Source organism: Serinus canaria, chromosome Z (assembly GCF_022539315.1).
Source record: "Serinus canaria isolate serCan28SL12 chromosome Z, serCan2020, whole genome shotgun sequence".
In the NCBI taxonomy this organism is placed as follows: domain Eukaryota; kingdom Metazoa; phylum Chordata; class Aves; order Passeriformes; family Fringillidae; genus Serinus; species Serinus canaria.
Window position 1 is genome coordinate 56,993,780 of NC_066343.1, and position 21,184 is coordinate 57,014,963.

Here is a 21,184-nt window from a genome sequence, read left to right on the forward strand (position 1 = left end):
GCTTAAAATGTAGGTTTTTTTGTAGTTTTAGTAATATCTGGGCTGTATTCTATATTTGGTCAGTGTTAGTTTTTACATAATGATTAAATTTTCTATAGAATCTTAGAAAAATACACAAAAACATAATGCACAGTGATTTCTGCATTCTGTAGTGCTATTCAATACTGCGTTAAATTTGCAAGTACATTGTTATCAAATTTCACATATGACGCAGTACATTTAAAACTTGTCTACATAATGGGGTTGACACCTGATAGCAATGTCATTCTTAATGTAAGCTGACCTTTCCTCTGCTGCTCTCATCTACTTCTGTCAGCATCATGATGTTCCCTTCATAATCTTCATCAGGAATTGTGGCTTCAGTGCTAAGTACAAAGGTGATTCCTCTCCACTGTGAGAGAAAGCTTCTTTTGCAGGATTTCTGATTTTGCTCCAAAACAGGGAGCAGTATTTGCCTTTCACACCTGGTCATGCAATTGTAAACGTCCTTCATCTCACTGAAAGCCAAGACACTGTGTGTGCTTCAAAGGAAATTCTTATTCACAAAGGAAATTCTAAGAGAAAGCATAAGAGGAACAACATATTGCAACAATAAAAATTATATAAAATCAGTGTTCTGATTTTTAAAAGATATATCTCACAGAGAATTCTCTTACAAAATATTGATTCTTTGTTCCTGTAGGATGAACAGGAAGTATGGTTATAACTGAAAAGACTGTTGTTGTTACTGTTGCTGTAAAACAAAACTTTAAGCAAATTTTCGCCTACTTCCCTTTATTATTCATCTGCTGTTAGTGAGTTATCAACACAGTTCAACATGTTTACAAAATCTTTGTCTTCCGTAATAAATGAAGTTAGTTATTTTTTTCAAACTGTAAAAAAGTATAAGGCTCAGATTTGATTGACAAAGGTGTTGTTGTGTCATGAAATTGCACCATCTTCTTTGCATAATTACATGAAAATAAATGTGAAATTTATTAGTTGTATGCATTCACCAAATAAATGCAAATAGCAATAAATGTAAGCCTTTTTATCTTCTTGAAGTTCTCTTTGCATAGCTTTTGATATTTTTGTCTCCCCATCAGCTGTGAATAGAAAAAAGGCATTTCCTTAGTTAAAACAGTGGTAATATTATGATGAAAATACCGAAATAAGATTATCTCATTAAACACATACTAGTAGCTGTCATAGTCTTATTTTATGTGCATCTCTTAAATGTTAGGTTTGTTTTTCTGAAGAATATAAGGTAGCAAGTATTTGACTTTCCTAAAAGCATTTGAAAACTGGTTGTGATAAACTGACTCAAGGGCAGGGAGGAGAAGGCAGAAACTAAGCCCTTTTCCACTACTTAATTGTAGCATTTTTCAGCTTAATAGGTAATAATCTGGAATCTTAATTTTTTCCTGGGGACTAAGAAGAACATGGTAGATCCTTGAAAAAACAGAAGAGGTTGTTCAGCAGTCCCCCTTCCTCTCAACCTCCCTGAAGGTTCAGGAATAAGCAAAGGAAAGAATAATCAAACAAAAGGAGAACACATCTGATGTTTAAGCCCTCCTCCGGCACTTTTTATGTACATAACCAGAAATCACTCAAGCAGCTGCAGCACATTAGTTACGATAGTTTAACAGGCAGCTTTACAGCTCTGATAAAGGTTGTGCTAAAGCAATTTCTTCCTCCCGTGCTCACTTGCTATGATAGCTCAGAAGTGATCTTTGGCAGCAGGGCTGTGAAAGGAGTGGTAATGTTTAATCGGTTTCTGTGGAGGAGTTAGCTTGCTTTTCCTTTGTAGATTATTATCTATAGAAAGACGTTAAGGGCAGGCAACACCATGTTGAAAACAGAATAGGCTGAACTGGTGCAGGGTCTGTGAACAGTTCTTGGGAACTGATTTAGAACGGAAATATTTTAAGCAGTTAGGCCAACATTCGATTGTATTAGACCTTAATAACAAAGTTACTTGAGAAACATGGCTCAGCAGACAAGTCCAGACAATTTGCCTGTTCCTGAAGTGGATAATACACACAGTCAAAATCCATGGCTAAATGAAGATCTTGTGAAGACCCTGAGGGAAAACCTGTTGCAGCATGAAAAGTCCAGGACAACTCAAAAATCTTCACCTGCTTCTCCCCGGCTGTGTCCAGTTATTTCTCCCCGAAATTCTCCAAGGCTCTTGAGAAGGATGTTTTTAAATAGCAACATACCAAAACAACGTCGTTTCACTGTGGCACATACCTGGTAAGTGCTGAGGTGGTTGAGATAAAATATTAATTTTTTTTCTGGAATATTTATCTCCGTGGTGTTTGTGCTTCTGTTTCTTGGTTTGATCTCTGCATTAATCCCTCTGATTGAAATAGAGCATTGTTCTGCCCAGAGTGACTTGGCAATTATTTTCTTTAATGTGCCTGTTGAAAATATTTTTTTTTTTAATTGACAATTTTGGGCCCCTCAGCCTCTTAGCAGAATAACAAAAGTCTGTTTTTCTTAACAGTGCTCAAATTAAGAAGGGCATGATAAAGAAGAATGATAGCAATGCATATTTCATTTGAAGCAGTGATTTTTATTAGAGCAGTTGCTAGAAAAACAGGAAAGGTGGTAAGGAAATCCCTTGGTAAATGATTCACTAGTAGTATTTCTTTGGTAACTTGATCACTTCTTAGATGTGGTTGTGATCAAATCTAAAAAGGAAACTCATTTTTTGCATCAATCTCCTGTAAAACAGCAGTATTATTTCATTACTTTTAAAATTATTCTTTCAAAAGATGTTGTATATGAGATTATTGTAACTCAAAACCGCATTTGTGTTTGCATTGATGGTCCTAAAATGTTGGGTTTTTTGCTTGTGAGTTCTTCCCTACCCCCACCCCCCACCCCATTATTCCTCTAACAAAAATGTAATATAAAGAAAGGAGGGTGATGACATATGTTCAAAGAAAACAAGTCATGCATTCTAAGCAGCAAATGAATATGCTCTTGAAGTTTATCTTCATTTGTCTGAAATAAGATCTACGTTATAGCTATGTGATTGGTATGTGCATTGCACATTGAATACTAGTGTGCTTAAATCTTTAGTATGTATGTATTTATGTAAAGTATTTCTTGTATAAAATAATGGTTTTACCACTGAAAAGCATAAGAAAAACATATGCCTTTATAATTAAAGAATACTTTTTTGAAACCAATGTATCTGTTCAGATATTGCATGTGTAAAATAGAAAACTAAATGAAATCAGGATATTTAATATTTCTTTAACAATTATACATAAATCCCAACTGCTATCCTGTGCTAAATAATTTATAAAATATTCTATACATAAGAATGTGAAGGTTGAAAAAGTAATTCAGGCAGATCTGGCTTACAGTGTTAGAAAACATGAAAAAAAAATCTGAACGTTTAAAGAGGGAAATTATTGTGTGTGATTATGCATGTGTAGGCAGTCCAGTATGACAGACAAAGAAAGGGGATAGATGTGAAGTTAACAAACATATTTAGGCAGGCAACATAAAAGGACACAGGCTTGTGTAGTATTAAAAGGTGAAATTTTATTTAAATACACTTTCTCTTGTGTAGAATGCCTTTTTTACTCTTAGTGTAGAATGCCTTTTTTGCCATGATGAGAGTAGAAAACACTTGAGGTTTTCCCAAATATATGAAATACTGGACCTGAAATCAATACTTCATTGTTATGGTTTATGAGACAGGCTGATCAGGGTAATAATGTTTTTTTCCATCAAGTAGAGAAGTACAGAGTCAAGCAGCAAGTTACAATGAATTACCTGAGAACCTGCAAAGAACAATATTTCTTATTTTTCTTTCTGAAGTGAAAAAGCAATGACATACATGATCAGACTTACAAGCTCATGGGCTTACAAAGGGTGTACAAAATTTATTTGTTGCCAAAGTCCATCAAATCTGTAGTTACTGATATGTCCTCCCTTGGTTATCTAGTCAGAAAACTGAGATACTATGTGATAGACCTGTAGCTACATAGGCGCTATAGTAATTTTAATTTCATGTGCATATAATCCACTTTAGACAGCTTATAGGAAAAAAGTGCATTTGAAAATGGAGTAGTTGTGGCCTTAATTCAAAATGTTATACTGTGAAGGATCCGTTCTGGGTTAGTTTGGCCCACTGTAGTCATCAACACGTCTGCTTTATTTTCCTAATATTATCAGTTTTGTTATTTAAGAAAAGTGGTTGAATTCATGTATACCTCTTTTCTGTTTAGTGCACTGTTCATACAGGCGTTAAAAATGTTAATGTTCTTACTCCAACTACCAGTAAGTTGGTAAGCCATTCTGACTTTGCAAAATGTCCCTGATTTTATTTTTTTTATGTTCTTTTTTTTTTTTCTGGTGATTTATATTATGTATATAGATAGGATAAGAAGTAAATGTATGATGCTAAAGATACTGCTGTGTGTTGCAGTGATGCCAAACAGCCACCACAGATCCAGAGTGCTAAAACCCCCTAATTTAGATTGTACCTAGCTCCCTGATTTCAAGGTTCAGCATTCACATACAGTCAAGAAGTGAGTGGGAGTTTAATGAATTGTTCTGGCAATCCATTTCTCCCCCTTTTTATGATAAAGTCTGTAGCTCACCCTCTCTAAAGGCTTGGATTGTAGAACTTTTGACACCAAAATGCATTTTCTTTATCACCTGACCATTATCTTTTCACAGTAATAATTGGGTTATCACTTTCAGTCATTTTACAAGTCCTTCTCTACTTCTCTTTTTTTATTCTTCTCTAGCTGTACCCCTGAATTCATTCAAGCACTTTAAAGATAAACTGCTACTTTAAGGATTTTAGAGAGGAAAAGGTACAGCCTTCAGAGTTGAAATAGAAGGGTTTAAGCGGCAGAGGTTCATAAGGCCTTGATTTTTGCTAGAGAAATTGCTGAATATCCCTCAGTTTCTGAGAATGTTAGTTCTGCCTAAAACTGAAATTAAAACTAGTTATCTTGAACTTTTAGCCTAGATTCCTCTCAGTCTGTAAACAACATCAGTCTACAATCTGTAGGAAAAAACCACAGAAACTACAAGTGTTTAAGTTTTGTGGCCAGAATTTCAAACAAACTCTACCCAAACCTAACTTCCAATTCCTCACAAATCTGTCTTGTATTACTGTAAAAGTGTTCATATTGCTTTAAGATCTCATTAATATAGTGACACATATTACCACCACAGCACATATTACAGCTGGACTTGGAAAAGATAAATTAAGTCCTCTGGTATCTGCTTGACAAAATCAGTTTCTGGATTGTCTTGAATTGCTCTTCATAATGCTTTTAAAATGGGCTGATTACCTCAGTGTCTTTTGGCTTGACAGCCCGTCCTGCCAAGGGTGGAATCACACATGCTTTGATTTGTGAGGAGGGAGGGAAAGAGTCTGTCAGCTCCCATATGTGTGGATGTCCAGCGTGTGTGATCCGTCACACACACACTGTCCAAAGATCTGTGGAAGGATGTTTAGATACTTTAAATCATACACTCTTAGTTAAGTCATGTGCAAAGTCAGCTTTCCCTAATTTTCTATGAAAAATTCCTCTCTGTAAAGGGAGGAAAAGCAGGAAAGATAAATATTTGGAGCAGGATAGTAAGGTCAGTGGAACATAACAACTAAATTATATCTGTTAATTGAAAGGATGAAGTCATGGAACACATGTGCTTGTTTATTTTTTGACTTTTGTTTGCTGCCTTAATATTTCTCAGTGAATACAAAATGATGAACTAGTTGTTTTTTTCTGTGTTGTATATAAGTTTGGAGAGTCTATTTGCTGCCTTTGTGATTTTTGGTGTGTGTGTATTCAGAGACAGCAGCTAGTGATATATGCCTGTCTTCTATTTGTTTATTCACAGGTCCTGTGTGAGGGTTTCTCTGATAACTGTTCCCTCTCCAGCTCTTATGGAGTTCATTTAGTACTTCCTGATGTTCAGGGCTTTGTGCTCTTTTTTTTAAGACATGTACCCCCAAACCTAAGAATTTAATGCAATTAATGAAACAAGTATGTGCTCAGTTAAATGGGGTACTTTTGTCTGAATTTAGTCAGTCTTTGTCCCCACCCATAGTAAATATTTTACATTGACTTTGGCATTCAGATATGAAAACGATAGATGCCTTAGAAATAGTTTAGATAGATATGGGCAAGGTGTGCCATTTTAAGTTTCAGGAATGTAACTGTCATAAGTGTACCCATAAAAACAGGTTTGTCTTTATTTTTATTGCACAATATCTTTCCATTCACTTTTACTGCTAATTACAAAAAACAACGGATCCTCAAGTGTTAGCTATAGGTAGATTGCAGAAGACCAACTTATTTAATTTGATGTGATTCTACACAGCCTGGTTCAGTGCATTTCAACCATGAAACCAGAATGAAGCTCTACCACACTGAATCATTTTTTTTAAATCACTACTCTTTTCTTCCAACTTTCAGTATAAATTTTGCTAAAAGATTTTTAATACCTGTGTTTTCCTCTCTCTCACTACTCTGTACTTTTCAGGAACTAAAGTAATTACATTTTGGCATACGGAAGTAATTTGAAAAGGAAGAAACATCAAAGCAGATATCTATACAAGATAGTAAGTGATTAACTAGTTCAGAAAACCAAATATCCAAAGCAACATGGTCATCAGATTGCTGGAGGTGTTCTATCCCTTTTTTCCATGCTGGTGAGACCCCACCTGGAATACTGCATACAGTTCTGGGGTTGCCGGCAGAGGAATTACATGAACCTGTTGAAGCAGGTTAAGAGAAGGGACAAAAAAAAAAAAAAAAAAAAAAAAAAAAAAAAAAAAGGTTGGGACGCTTCTCCTGTGAGGAAAGGCTTGGAGAGTAAGGAGTTGTTCAGCATGGAGATGAGGCTTCATATAGAGTTTAAGAAGATGGGATTGCTTGAGCAAGATGATGTTTACCATCAAGGTACTGAGTTGTATCAAATAAGATGTAGTTTTACAAGGGCAAGAGATGGATTCTGCACCCAAGGCAGGACCATGCTGGCTGTGTGTAGACTGAAGAATGAGAGGCTGGACAGCAGTGCCATGGAAAGGGCCCTGGGGCTCTGGTCCATGGCAAGTTGAACATGAGCCAGCAGTGCCCTGGCAGCCAGGAGGGACAAGCGTGTTCTGGGGACATCAGGGACAGCATCACCAGCCAGGCGAGGGAGGGGATTGTCCTGCTCTGCTCTGCTCTGCTCTGGAGCAGCCTCACCTTAAGTGCTAGGGACAGTTCTTGCGAGCCACAATAAAAAAAAGATAACAACCTATTAGAGAGCATCCAAAGGAAGGCCAAAAGGATGATGAAGGATCTGGAAGGGAAGTCATGTGAAGAGTGCCTCAGGTCACTTGATTTATTCAGCCCGGAGGAGACTGAGGGGAGACCTCATTGCAATTTACAACTTTCTTGTGAGGGAAAATGGAGGGGCAGGTACTGATCTCTTCATTCTTGCGATCAGTTACAGAACTCAAGGAAATGGCATGAAGCTGTGCCATGGTCAAGTTGTATATCAGGAAAACATTTTTACCCCAAAGGGTGGTTGGGCACTGGAACAGGCTCCCCAGTGCAGTGATCACAGCACCAAGCCTGAAAGAGTTAAAACCCCATTTAAATAACACTGTCCGGTGCATGGTGTGACTCTTGGGTTGTTGTCTGTATGGCCAGGAGTTGGACTTGATGTTCCTGCTGGGTCTCTTCTAACTCAGCATATTCTATAATTATATGACAAAAAAGTTCATATATGCCTATGTAATCTCACTAGTACTTATTCAATTTTAAAAAAAATCTCAGTTTCTTCTACTATTGGTTTCTCTGGGTCTGGATTGAAGGCACTTGAGATGGTAGTTCATGTTCAGACTCAAGTGTTTATTATTTCTTATCAGCAAAACAGTCTCATTACTGTGAGTTTGGCAGCTTTTCATTAGAAGGCACAAAATGGCTAACTATCTCTTGTTACAAGGTCTTTTAAGACTAAACTTTCCAATTATGAAAGGACACCTAGATTTTCTTCCCTGTTAACCCAATTACTGATCCCACAGAGCCTGCCCATTTACAAAACATCACCCTAACCCATGAAAAAGAAGGATGAAGAAGCATGAAGAAGAAACTCAGGACAACACCCTGTGCTGTTTATCTTGCTTCCATCCAGAACATACTAAAAATCCCAAAACCTAAATTTCTCACCCAAGTGATTCACCTACACCACTCTCTATAATGTATTCACACTTTTGTGGATTCTAGTCTATCCTGATGTCTAGGAAATTTTCTCCATGAGTAACAGTCAAAGTCAGTGCTCTCCTGGGGGTCAGGACACCCCAGAGCAGACAGAGAAATATTCCCGATGTCCTGGGTTTCCACATTCTGCTACTTCCTTGTTTTTCTCTCATGAATTTTATTCACACTTTCTAAATCAGATCACTCTTATTGCATTAAGTTTCAGTCAACGTAACAACTGGCATATTAGAATGGACTCTATTCCATTTTTTTCAGACTTTAGACTGAGCTATCACACTCCTTTTCTACAAAAAATGTGAACCATTTTACATAAAATATACCATCATGTATAAGGCCACGTATCCACTCTTGAAATTCTCTTACATTAGGAGGTGCATGCTTGCGTGGATGCATAGGTTAGTAGGGCAGAAAGAAGAATAAGCTTTGAGAACACAATGCTCTCCAAAATTTTACAGAATGGTTTGTGGTAAGCTAAGAAAGCTTCACAATGGTATTAACTACTGACAAATTTATTTACTGTAGATAAATAATACTGCTTCTCCACAGCTAAAGAAAGACAGATGGGGAAAAAGTTAATCTTTCCATAAAGAAAGAAATGTCAAAGATGCATTTTCTCAAATAAGAGTTGTGTTAAAGAGAGCTTATAGGTCTGGGTAGGAAATTGAAAACCACTTCAGAAAGATCAGTGAGCTATCAAAGAGTAGATTCTAAGTCTTTATTGTACAGGACAAATAACTGAGCAAGGAAGAACAGAGTGAAAGAGGGATAGATTTGGCTGACTAGATTTAGTAGTACAGGAATTGTAATATATAAAAATACCTGTTGCATCCCTCCTTTTCTTTCACAATAACATGTGGAATATACTCAAACCATTTTGACTGAGCCTTTTTTTCTTGCCTATGACCTGCTTGCCTTTTAAAATTGGAATTTCATCAGTGGTATTTTCTGGACCATGCTATTTTCTGACCTATTGCCTTTAATGGCATGTCCTGTGTTAGACAGTATTTGGGAGAAATTCTAAAAGAATTAGCAGCAGTGAAACAGAGTTCTTAGAGTTCTTTTGTTTAGTACCTATCTCAAAACCTAAAACCACTTTGCTAAAATGCTACTGAACCCCAGAGTTTTTATTATATCTTACTCTAGTTGTATTGCAACCAATTATACATGACTGTAAAGGTTTTAAATATTGAACTCTTGTGATATGATATTAACAGTTTTCTGATTTTTTTTGAAAATATGCCAAGGGCTTCAGTAGGTTTTCTACAAGTTTTTTAGTTTACTATGTAACACAAGCCTGTTACACTTACACTCAAGCAGTTTTCCACATTGCTCCTTGCTGCACTACTCTGCAGTTTGCAAACTTGCTATTTTCATTTTCACTTTGCATGAGTAAATTACTGTTTTATTGGTGGTAAAAAAGTTTATTGGTTCTTGACCCATCCCATGGGTTTTGCCTGTTTTTTTTTTTTTTTTTTTTTTTTTTTTTTTTTTTTTTTCAGTTTGACACAAAGTTTTATGACAGCTCAAATTTGTATTGCAAAATGAGCCATTCCCTCCATCTGGAGTTTTGAGTTCTGTATTTTGGCCTTAAAGATTTCATAAGATCCATACACAAAACATTAAAGTTTCCAGTGTGTTACAAAATATTCAGAAGTTTATTTCTCCTTTTGTTTTCTTGTAGTAATTAATGTCTTTAGGTGTGTTTGTCATGGAAATAGATACTACAATTTTTTTAGCACAGTCTAACAATGAGCTAGCTTTTTCTTTCATACATTCTTGAAGAGCTTCACCTTCTTTGGGATTTGTAGGTATCACTCTAATTTTTTCCCTCTTGTGACATCTTTCTGTATCTCATGACCTTTTTGGTGTTTTGTTCTTCTGTTTCATGTGGTACCGCACATGAATTTTTCCATTCGTAATCCAGGAAAACACTGAGCTTAAAATTTGCAAGAGTTTGTTCCAACAATAGATAAATTAACATTTAAGTGAGAAAGAAGACTGGGAGAAGGGTCTCATAATCTCTGTCCGTCAAGCTACCAGTACTTTAAGGAGCAACATTTAAGTGGAACCAGCAAATTTTTCTCTGTCAGTGGGCAGACTACTATCAGACTTTCACTTTATTTGGAAAAGCAGTGAAACATTTGCAGAAGGCTGATTTCTGTCCTGATCTGGGGGAAATGTGTAGGTTTATAATTGTTGTCTGTCTTCAAGTTCTTTAGGCTGTATATGCAGTGGTCCCTCTGTTGTGGTGGGATGCTGCCAGAACTGTCATTCATTCACTCCTAATGTTTGATCTTGGTCACTAGAGAAGCTTGTTAAGATTGTTAGCTGCTCTCACTGCAGAATTTTAGGGGATAATGTAAAATTTCTATTGCTATCCTGTGTAGTATGTTATATTACACTATACATTGTATTATACTATATTATACTATATAGTAAATTTAGTAAATCTGTTGTGTGTTGACTTTTCATCTTCTAAACCCTCAAAAAGCTCTCTTATCTTCTTTGTCATCAAAGAGGACGTGACAGTGTGTGGCTAATGTTTCATATTGGCAGAAAACATTTCTTCTGGTAGTTGTATATTCCCCTCAGTAAATACTCAGTAGCTCCTATCTGTTATCTTCAGTGGTTTATTTTCACTAAACCTCTGCATTCAGTTGTTTAAAAAAGGATGTGTACATAATTAATCAGAAAAAAAGTAAAATTTACATGCACGGGATGAAATATAAGACAAGAAGGATATACTGTATTTCATTTATTTTTATTTTTAATGAAGAAATACTCATGGTAGTATTATAATGTTTCAATTATTACCTGTTTACTTTTTAGATTGTATTTTTCTTAGTGATCACATATCTTTGTTATTCTTCAGTGTACCAAATTTACCAACACTCACTAAGTAGTCTTATTATAACATAAAACTTATCAGTTATCATTTCACTGTGACAAGTGCTTAACAGGTGTATTCCTGATAGTGGAGTAAAGTTATTGTAGGCTACTAGTAGCAGACTTTTACTGTTCATATAAAGTTGGAATATTTTAAGGTGCCATAAAATATAAAACCAATGGCATATAATTAAATGTATTATGGACCAGACTAACTGCAGCTGGAATGTCCAGGAACTTTCATAGTGTTCCTTAATGCCCTAATTTATATCTGAGATAGATCTGTTGAAAACTTTTTGCTAATTAAAAACCCCATCTAATTAATTGTGAATAAAGTGATTGAATATGTGAATTATGGATTTTGAATACATATGTGGCTTTTTTTAGTTTTTACTTTATCAGGCTTCTGTCAAAAATCGGTATCTGCTGAACCTGACAATCTCCAGAATAAATAATAAGTTAGAGTGTACTAGATAATGAAGCTCTACAGAGTGTTTTAAGAACATCTGTCTGTACATTAATTTTTCCTCCCTTTTATTCAAAATAAATTTTGTCATTTTATCTTCATTTGGAAAAAAATATATTCCCATATTAAATAAGTATGCATTTCTGATGCATACTTACTAATATGTGCATTTTAATGTTGTAAGAGTCTTCCAGATATATGCAAATAACTGCTTTGTTTGACCCTTACTATAAACATAATTTTGTATTACACTAGACATGTATAATCACAGATAGCATATAATATTTTCTTTTGGGGATGGAGTGGTTCAGTAAATGAAGAATCAGACAAGTTAGCTTTTGTATTTCCAGTCTTAATACAAAACTGTAAGAACCTTTAAAATCTGGTTTAGGTTCATAAGCACTAAAATATAAATAATTTTAAAATATTTGCCTCTTGGACCTCCTCATTATTATGCACATTTGCATGATAGAGATTAAATTCTCCAAAGGTGTTAATTACAATCGTAGCATGTGGTACATTACAGAATCATCAAAAAAAAAAAAGAATAATGACTTGTGTAAATGCATGCTGTCATGGGAAATAGAATAGACCACATACTTAAATATAGAAATCCAGTCAGATCACTCAAAATGTTTATTACAATGCCTAATGATTGTACAATGAACTATACTCCCCACATAAAAAATTAATTTCCCATAGAATAAATATTTGAAACTTCTAAACAGCAGCATGTTTCACTCATTTCCAAGAGTCTGCAAGATCTAAGTTAGCTATGCCAGCTACAAGATGACCATTTTAAGAATCATTGCTTACTTAAATATTTCTCACATCTTGTGGATAATAGCTGCTGTCTGGTGCCTTCTTTCTGGTTCTCCTGTGAGTGTGTTAAGGATGGTGTCACACACTTAATTTGTGTGACAAATTACCAAAGAAACAAATTACCAAATGCTTTGTTGATGTACCAAATTTCAGCCATAGATGTGACTGTTTAAACGAGATTCTATGGCAAAGAACACCCAACTATTTACAGCATGGAGGGCAGAGTCAGACAAAGCTGTCAGGGGGGCCCATTCATTGAGCCATGAGTTTCAGACAGGGCCCCCGTGCTTTCTAAACAACTCAGAGAGGAGTTAGATGGGGCTGGATCCAGTCCTAGCAGCGCAAACTTGGTTTATGGGCAGTGGTTTATGTCTGGAGGATTATATGTACACAATCAATCCTTTGTGTTACTCAGCTGAGATGTCCAAGTTTTACGTGCAGTTAAATTTAAAAGCCATATTAATCCCTTACTGGGGATGTGCTGCTGCAAGGAATCTCTCACCACTGAGGTGTCACCTGGACAGACATTCCTGTGCAGGAGGAGATCCTGGTGTGCAGCCCAGCTCCCTGCAGGACAGCCCCAGGGCCCTGGGCTGCTCTCTCTTCATGGCTTACAGTCACAGCTGCACAGCAGCAAGGTGTGTGGGTCAGTGCTCCAAACAGCCCTTGGGGCAGGTTTCGTCCATCCCCCAAGGTCCAGAGTAAGCTGGGTGCAGCCATCACAGCCCACACTGGTGATTATGGCTTCAGCTGGGGCTGGTGCTGGGGAGAGCACACTGCCACAGCATTGACTGTTTGTCTGCAGTGGCTGTGCAAGGTATATGTATATATGTATATATGTATATGTATATGTATATATGTATATGTGTATGTCAATGTGTATATGTGTGTGTGTATGTGTATGTATATATATGTGTGTATATGTATATGTGTGTATGTACATTTATGTGTATATGTATATGTGTATATGTATGTGTATGTATATGTATGTTTATATGTATGTGTATATGTATATGTGCATGTTTATGTATATGTGTATATGTATGTGTATATGGATATGTATATGATGTCTATGTCTGTGTATCAGAGGAGTTGTTGCAGCCACAGCCACACAACTGTTGGTGCTATCTGGTGGCACTAATATAGCATAACACCTGTGACAATTTCAAACTTTTGGCCTTTCATCAACAACAGCTTGCCAGGAGAAAAAGAAGTGTAGTGGGGAGGGGAGTGGACTAAGAGAAAAAATACATCCCATTGTGTGACTGTTGCGAGCAATTTGAAAAGTAACCAGCACTGAACCTTGCTGAGTTTAAGACTGGACTGAATCTTTCAGTGTGTAAAAAGTCAACTCAATGTTTGAAAAATGCAGATTTCAGATAGATCTTGTGAGGAATTTTCTAATACAATATTGCAAAATACCAGCTTAATGTAACTGAAATATTTAATTTGAATTACTTCAGAATTTCTCATCCACCTGAACTCCAAGAAATTGCTGAGAGTAAAGAATACTTTGTTTCAACTTCTCATCTTTTAGTAAATTCACTGTATACTCAGTGGTCATATCAACCATTTATTCTCTAATTTTCTCTTTTACATTAACAAAATATGTTTCTGACCTCTTTTGTGGGGTTTTGCTCCAGTCTGGAAGCTGGAGTGTTCTCCTTGGAACACTCTCATATGCGCTGCTGTCTCTTCATAATAGTGTTCTGATACCCATTATTCCAAATAAAAAGGTCAGCATCATATCAACCATGCTTTCACCAGCATGATATCCAATATTTCATTACATGGAAATCCTTCTGTGAGGAAAAAAAAATAAATATTTCTTTGGTGATAATATTTTAAATTGATTTTTTTCAGACAATTGTTCAAATATTTTATGACTTGTGTGAGAATCATGTAATTTGGCTTGTGAAGCAACAACCCTGAATGAATGTACTTCCTAAGAATACACATTATCAGTATTTTTATTTAAAATATGTATAACACAAAAAATCGAAAGTGTGTCTTCGCAGTTATAAATCTTCTCTACAGAATCTTTGTCAAGACTGTTTTTTGATGAGTTGTTGTAACTCCCTTTTTCTCCATAGTTCAAATGATCTGTCATAACACTGTTCTGCTCTTCACATTACAGTTGTGGGTTTTTTAGATTATAAGGCTTTCCAGAGGATGACAGTCTCCTCTTCTTTCAGAGATTATATCACAAGGTAGAGGTTGGACTCTGTGCTGATGAATTAAAAGTACATGCTTTATGAATCTTTGTGAATAGATCAATAAAAGTAAATCTTTAAAAATCAATTTTGTTTCAAACTGTGAAACAAGAATAGTTTAACTTTAATGTCCAATGAATTGTTAAAAGATATGACTATTTAATCATTAATTACTAATTTGTAAATTAAACTAGATTCTGAATAGACAGCATCAGAAAGTGTTTTCACAACCCCTTCAGACTGTGGAGCATCTACTGTAAATCTTGGGGGTATACTGGGCAGGAGTAGCCCTGTTTCTTTTTTTCACACGTGGTGGAGGGAATGAAAATAAAATTGCAGTTGATTCTAAGGAAGGAAACCTCTGTCTTTCATTATCCATATATTCTCATCTATACAGTTCTCCAGACTATGTGCTTCATTTAATTAAAAACTGCTCTTACAAAATGCCTTACAAAATCAAAAATGTTTTGTGTGTTGTGTCTTTGCTACAAGCTTCTGGTTGCGTGTCCAAAGGGCAAAAATCATCGCCAATCAAAAATAAACAAAAGAAATGTATTAATATTTAAAAGCCATATAAAAATGTTATCAATTATTGGAATGCACATGATGAAACATCATTGTTAAAATGGCAAGGGCAGGCAAAAACCTTGGCCTGTAAAAGCTGGTTGGAAATGTTTCCTTCATACAATTTTGTGCTGTGAACTGAAACTGTTCAATAGTGGCTGTTTCTTTCCACACCCTTCCTGTAACAGAACATTTTGCTTTAGTTGTCACAGAAGGAGCTATAAAGAAGACAAAAAAGATGACTTTGAAATGGAAATCACCTAATATTATAAAGGCAGTAATTTCTTTACAATCAATAGGGCGTCATATGTTATTTTATGAAAGAACTGAAGTTTAGAAAACTTGGTTGGAAAGTTCAGAAAGCCTACATTAGAAAATAAAATGGCTTTTCCAGAATTTAGCGTATATAATGCGAAAGAAACCCTTCAATAGAAAGGTGATGGAGTTACTAATGGATACAGTCTTCATCTGTTAAACAAAATTGTTACACAAAATGTAATTCAATCCTTTTAAGGATGTTAAAGCCTTGGAGTAGGCTTAGCTCTTTATATAGATTCTGCAAAGGTAACTAATACTTTTGCATACCTAATTCCATCTGTATAATAACTTACAGAGAAGCTTACTGTTTAAGTGTGACTTTTGCAAAGTAGTCTGCTTAAATATATTATCTTTTGCAGATGGTAAAATAAAGGCTTCAGGAGGAACAGAAGTCTTAGATAAGGAATTCAAGATGAGCAACTGAAAGTATAAAGGTAGCTGGTTTTAGGACATTTGAGTACAGATGAAGTGGCCTGGGTGAGAGTATGACACAAAAGTCTACCACCTAGCAGTGGAGCTTTGTCAGCAGGGTCAAGATTTGAGGCATAGGAAGGCTGGAGAAAAACAAGAATTGTAGTGCTTGGGTGTATATGAAAGTAATTTGATTGAAAGTCAGTAAAATTGTCTGATTCACTTCAGACTTCTAGAGGACTAATAACGCCTCAGTGTGTTGACAAACAGGTTGCAGTGCAGGTCACCTACTGTAGTATCAAGGACCATCTAATTTCAGATTATTTTAATTCCTGTGAAGTTCTTAAACACAGTGGTTATTTACCTATTACAATCCAGTCTAATGAGTGAGAAATTGACTTTCTGTAGCAAAGCCCTTTTCTGTGTGCTATAACAACTACTAATTTAACAGTCATTCTCTAGAAATCCTAATTGCTTTCATATTCATCCTGACATAGTTACATGATTGCATGTAACAAGATGGATTTTGGTATTAATTTCAAGTTATTTTACCTTTTATAGAGTTTTTTTCCCTTTAAATGATGGTGTTTGAATATCATTACATTTTCATACTGTGACTAATAAAAATAATCAGTATCATGTTTAGACTAAAATGTGATATGGCTCAAAATTAATTTAAATTGTTTTAAAAAAAATACTACCACAAAAAAAAAAAAATCTGGATAATAGTTTCCTGCTTGTAACTACAGGAGGAAAAGTCCAACTTTTCTATAAAAGGACTGTTACAATATTGCTTATCCTGGTAATTTATAGATAATTGTTCAGGGTAAAATCCTTGGGTGAGGGAGGATTGGGAAGCATTTAATGCTCCGTAATTAGTTTATGAATAGAGATTCATTAATTTATTTCAATAGAGTGAATTAAATTATAAGAATAAATTAATTTATTTCAGTAAAGTGTTAAATCATAACACCTAATCATTAATTATGAATTATGTTGTGAGAATAAGTCAAAATATTCTGGGATTTTTTAGCTGTGTGATCAGTTGCTATACTTTTGAGTCAACGAAGTTGTTTATAATATTTTATTCTAATTTCTAAATACTTAACATAAAACATTATAATATTGATCTCAGGAATGTTTTGGAAAATATTGGAAAAAATATTGGGAATAATGAAATGCTGTCAGTGCCCACAGGTTAAGAAAATGTTCAGTTTTCATCTTTTGAATACAAAATACTCACTTATAGTTTTTTACTGTGTCAACATTCCAGGTATTGTAGTAATCTAAGTTTTGAACTTTTTAACTCTAGCAGAAATTAAAACAATAAAACTTCAGGGGTCCTTGACATATAATTGTTAGAGTACCCACTGACCTGTAGCAAAAAATCTGAAGCATTAATGTAGTTGAGCGTGACAAATGCATCCAAACAAATTTATCTTGGTTGTTATCAGACCTAGCAGCTCATATGTGCCACACTAGCCTTGACTATGCAGTCCAAAGCTCAGTTGTGTCTGATTCACAGGAAGAGCAGTCAATGCAAAAGTTTACCTGCTTTGATAAAGGCACAGACATCCCCTGCAGTGGGGAAAATGTCAAACGTGGGTTTACAAAGCAGTGACTCCTTCTTAAATGTAGTGTGTATGTTCCCTGTTTTACAGAACTGTTTTCCAGTGTCTTTTGCTTTACAGTTTCCAACGTCTTCAAAAACTGAAGGCCTCAGTTTGAGGCCCTTTGGCCTCGTTCTCTGTTTGGAAAATACATTTGTTCTGCTCACCCGAAGTATTACTGGTCTGATGGAAAAGATTGTTGTGATCACTGTTAATAAGGATGTCTGTCATTATGTGTGCTGTACAAAGGGCAAATTATGGCTGCTTGGACAAACAAGTTTAGCATCTTTAAAATCTTTAAAACCTTTCCTGCAGGTATTTTCTGAGTGTAGGTTTGGCTTTTTCAAAATTGTTTAATGAAAAAATTACTTCTTTTTTGTTGTCTTCTTCATTACTTTTCTGTATGCTTGGCTGAATCTGTACTTCCATATTTTTATCAGGAGGGACTTACAAGGAGGTGAATGAATTTTCTAATGTTGGCATGCTGGTGCCACATAGTATCTGACTAAGTACATTAGACATCTCTCAATGTATTCAAGATGGATGAACATGCAACACTGCGGAAATTACACTTTTTTCTTTTTTTTATAATTTGTGGAATTGTATTTCCAGGCATTCAGCTGGTTATTGAGCAAGAAGTTTTAAATATTTAGTTTCCCACATAATTTCTTTTACTTAAAAGTAGTCTAAAGCATTTGGGATGAAAAAAGATGGATCTTTCCCAGGAAAGTTCTCTTGACTGATCTTAGTATGTTTCTATAACTGTTCCCTATTAAGGATTTAACTAGAAAGGATATGGTGACTTGTTGAAATCTAAAACTCTTTTTTTTTTCCCAAGTTTTGCATTTTAAAGTGACAGGATTCTATTTTATCAGCTCATGATCTGAATATAAAAGTATCACCTTCAGAAAATAGATATACAAATTAAATAATAAAGAAATAAAATGTGGAAATTTAAAGTCCAAAAATCTTTCTATGTACTCTGGTGGTGTAATTAATTTTAATTTTCCATTCTGCTTCTTGTTTGTGTGTATTTCCATACTCACAACTGCAGCAAAAACAGCCACAGTTTTTATTCATGGTTTTGCTTTCCATGAAATGTCTGTATTATAGGTGGTGACTCATTCTATAGATAAGGGTTAAAAGCCCTATGGCAAAATAAACTATTTCTTTGCTTTCTGATGCCTCTTGTACATTGCAAGGGTAATAACCTTCCTGAGATCTTCATGTGTGCTACTTCTGCACCTGTAGGCCTGTAAGACCCCTGAATTTTGCAGAACATTCACTGAAATAGTGAAAAGAAAGTATTCTTTTTATATAGCTCTGAGAAAAACAGAAACGGGGGAGAAAGGTAAAAGAAAATATTCCTATTCTAATAGTAATTATACTGACATTAGAAGCATAAAATATTTTTCTTCCAGGGCAAATGAGGACTATTTGTATGGAAGCAAAACCATCTTTATTAATTATAAAATCCAGAGGTAAAAAAAAAAAAAAAAAAAAAAAGGAGGAAAAGAATGAATTAAAATTCCATTTTATAAGAAAAATAATTTAAACATAGCAAATTTGAATTAACTATTGGAAACTGAATTTAGATGAAATTCTCCTTGCTTTTGCACTCTGTGGAAAAGAAGAATAGAAAATTAATGCCATGCCAACCATTCCCTTACTGTGAAAAATGTGGAGGGAGTGGTGGTAAAATATAGTGATAGCTTTGCTAAAAAAAAATCAAGTTAAATTAATTTTGCCAAGACTATTGTTGTGTAAATAAGCTTTGTTCAAAACCTAAGACCAACAGAAATGTAAACATTCTTTTTAAATGTAATTTACATTTCTTTATATCTTAAATAAAATACCCAAATGTTTGACATTTATTGCTGCCAATTCAGAAAGACAGGAATGCAATCATAAAATGAATATTATTAAAAATAAAAAAAAGAGTCAAATCAGGAATGAAAGGCGAGGGAAAACATATCACTTCAGTACATAAAAGGAAAGACAGAAAGCACAAACCATCTATTTATGTCTCAAAGACTAATCAAAGGAAATTGTTTTTTGAGTTTGTTGAAGTAGTAAACTGAGAGTATTTTTGTATATATATTAAAGTTGCATGAGTATATTGTAAAGCTTTGATTTTTTTTGCTTGTTTATCATAATAACCCATCAATTTAGAAACTGATAAAACCAGCTTAGTTTGGAAAACAAAATCTATTGTTGTTTCTGACCAGCTCGGACATCCAATGTAGAAGTTGGGAGAGTAAATGTATTGAATTGCCAGAAACATGGCAAAATAATTGGTCTCCTTGCAAACTGATTTTTCTCAGTCACTGAGTGAAGCATAAACATTGGAGCTGTGAGACTTTATTGTTCTTTGAACTGCACTACTTTTGGTAGTTGGAGGCCATGGGTGCCAGGGGAGGACCAGGTCTGAGCACGCAGGGAAAGGGTGTGGGTGGTGTGTTGTCAGAAGCAGTCTGCTGGCTGTTTAATCCACTCAGGTTAGAGATCATTTTGCAGTGAAATGTTGCTGCCCTGAGGGCTGGTGGCTCTGAGCAAGTCTTCTTCCACAGCTGAAACCAGAATTATAGCTGCTCGAGGAATAAATTGTCCCCTGTGATCGTATTATCTTAAAACTCATATGTTTATATTATATGCTACATTTATATCATAGATATATTTATGGAGGGGAAGTAGAAACTCTGCTTGTTTACTTTTAACAGAATCTTATTAATTATTACAGGCAAGTACTTACATATTGTATGTCACTAAAGAAATACACATTTCAAATACGTAGTGACTGAAAACCATTGCAATTGCTTTAAAGTAAATATTCTAGTTTTTTGAATAGCCACATAGGTAAATTTGCACAAGAGCTGCAACAATATAGATTTGTTAAAGATTTTAAAAACTCTGGTTTTCCAGTGATGGAACTACAAGAGTGAACAGGAACACCCCAGAAAGTAAAAAATCCCAAAAAGATTAGTTTTAACTGATCTCTAATGAAATTATTCCTTTTTAGCCCACTTCTTCATAACAAATACTTTAGATTTACTTTTATTACTTGTTTTGGAGATAATTTTCACCAAATAAATTCAGACTACTTTAACTTAGGATGAGTATCCCTATTACTGTTCAATATGATTAAAGTAAGCACCTTTAAATTTAATCTTCTGTGAAACAGCCGATGCTCAAGCTTCTAAATGTCCTCTGCCAGAACTCAACCTCCTCTCCATTTTCTAATCCACCTGAATCAAAAGAGGAGTAAGTTCATAACTGCAAAGTTATGTGGCTGTCCTACAATCATGGAATGTCTTGTGTTGGAAGGGACTCTAAAGATCATCTAGTTCCAAACCCCCTGTCACCATGGGCAGGGACACCTTCCATTGGACCACACTGCTCTGAGTCCCATCCAGCCTGGCCTGGAACATCTCCAGGAATGGGAGAGCCACAGCTTCTCTGGGCAGGCTGTTCCAGTGCCTCACCACCTTCACAGAGAAGAATTTCTTCCTAGTACTGATCTAAACCTACACTCCTTCAGTTTGAAGCCATTGCCCCTTACCCTCTCACTACATGCCAATGCAAAAAGCCTCTCTCCATCTTCCTTGTAAGCTCCCTGCAGGTGTAGGAAGGCTGCAATTAGGTCACCTCTAGGCCTTCCCT

General features: G+C 35.3%; 2 protein-coding genes across 3 annotated transcripts in view; one reads left to right on the forward strand and one right to left on the reverse strand.

Moving 5' to 3' along the window:
• The window catches only part of LOC127061026 (translation initiation factor IF-2-like), a 694,470-nt gene that overhangs the window by 439,904 nt on the left and 233,382 nt on the right, over positions 1-21,184 (reverse strand). The gene's annotated exons all lie outside the window — the stretch shown is intronic.
• The window catches only part of LOC103821042 (cAMP-specific 3',5'-cyclic phosphodiesterase 4D), a 359,702-nt gene that overhangs the window by 39,648 nt on the left and 298,870 nt on the right, over positions 1-21,184 (forward strand). The window contains exon 1 of one of the 2 annotated variants that reach the window (XM_050986860.1): positions 1,797-2,235. The exons of the other annotated variant lie outside the window; for it this stretch is intronic. Within the exon in view, the coding sequence (XP_050842817.1) occupies positions 1,967-2,235 (269 nt within the window). The 5' untranslated portion in view covers positions 1,797-1,966. Of the gene's footprint in view, positions 1-1,796; positions 2,236-21,184 lie in introns of those variants that run through there. 2 annotated transcript variants of the gene reach the window in all.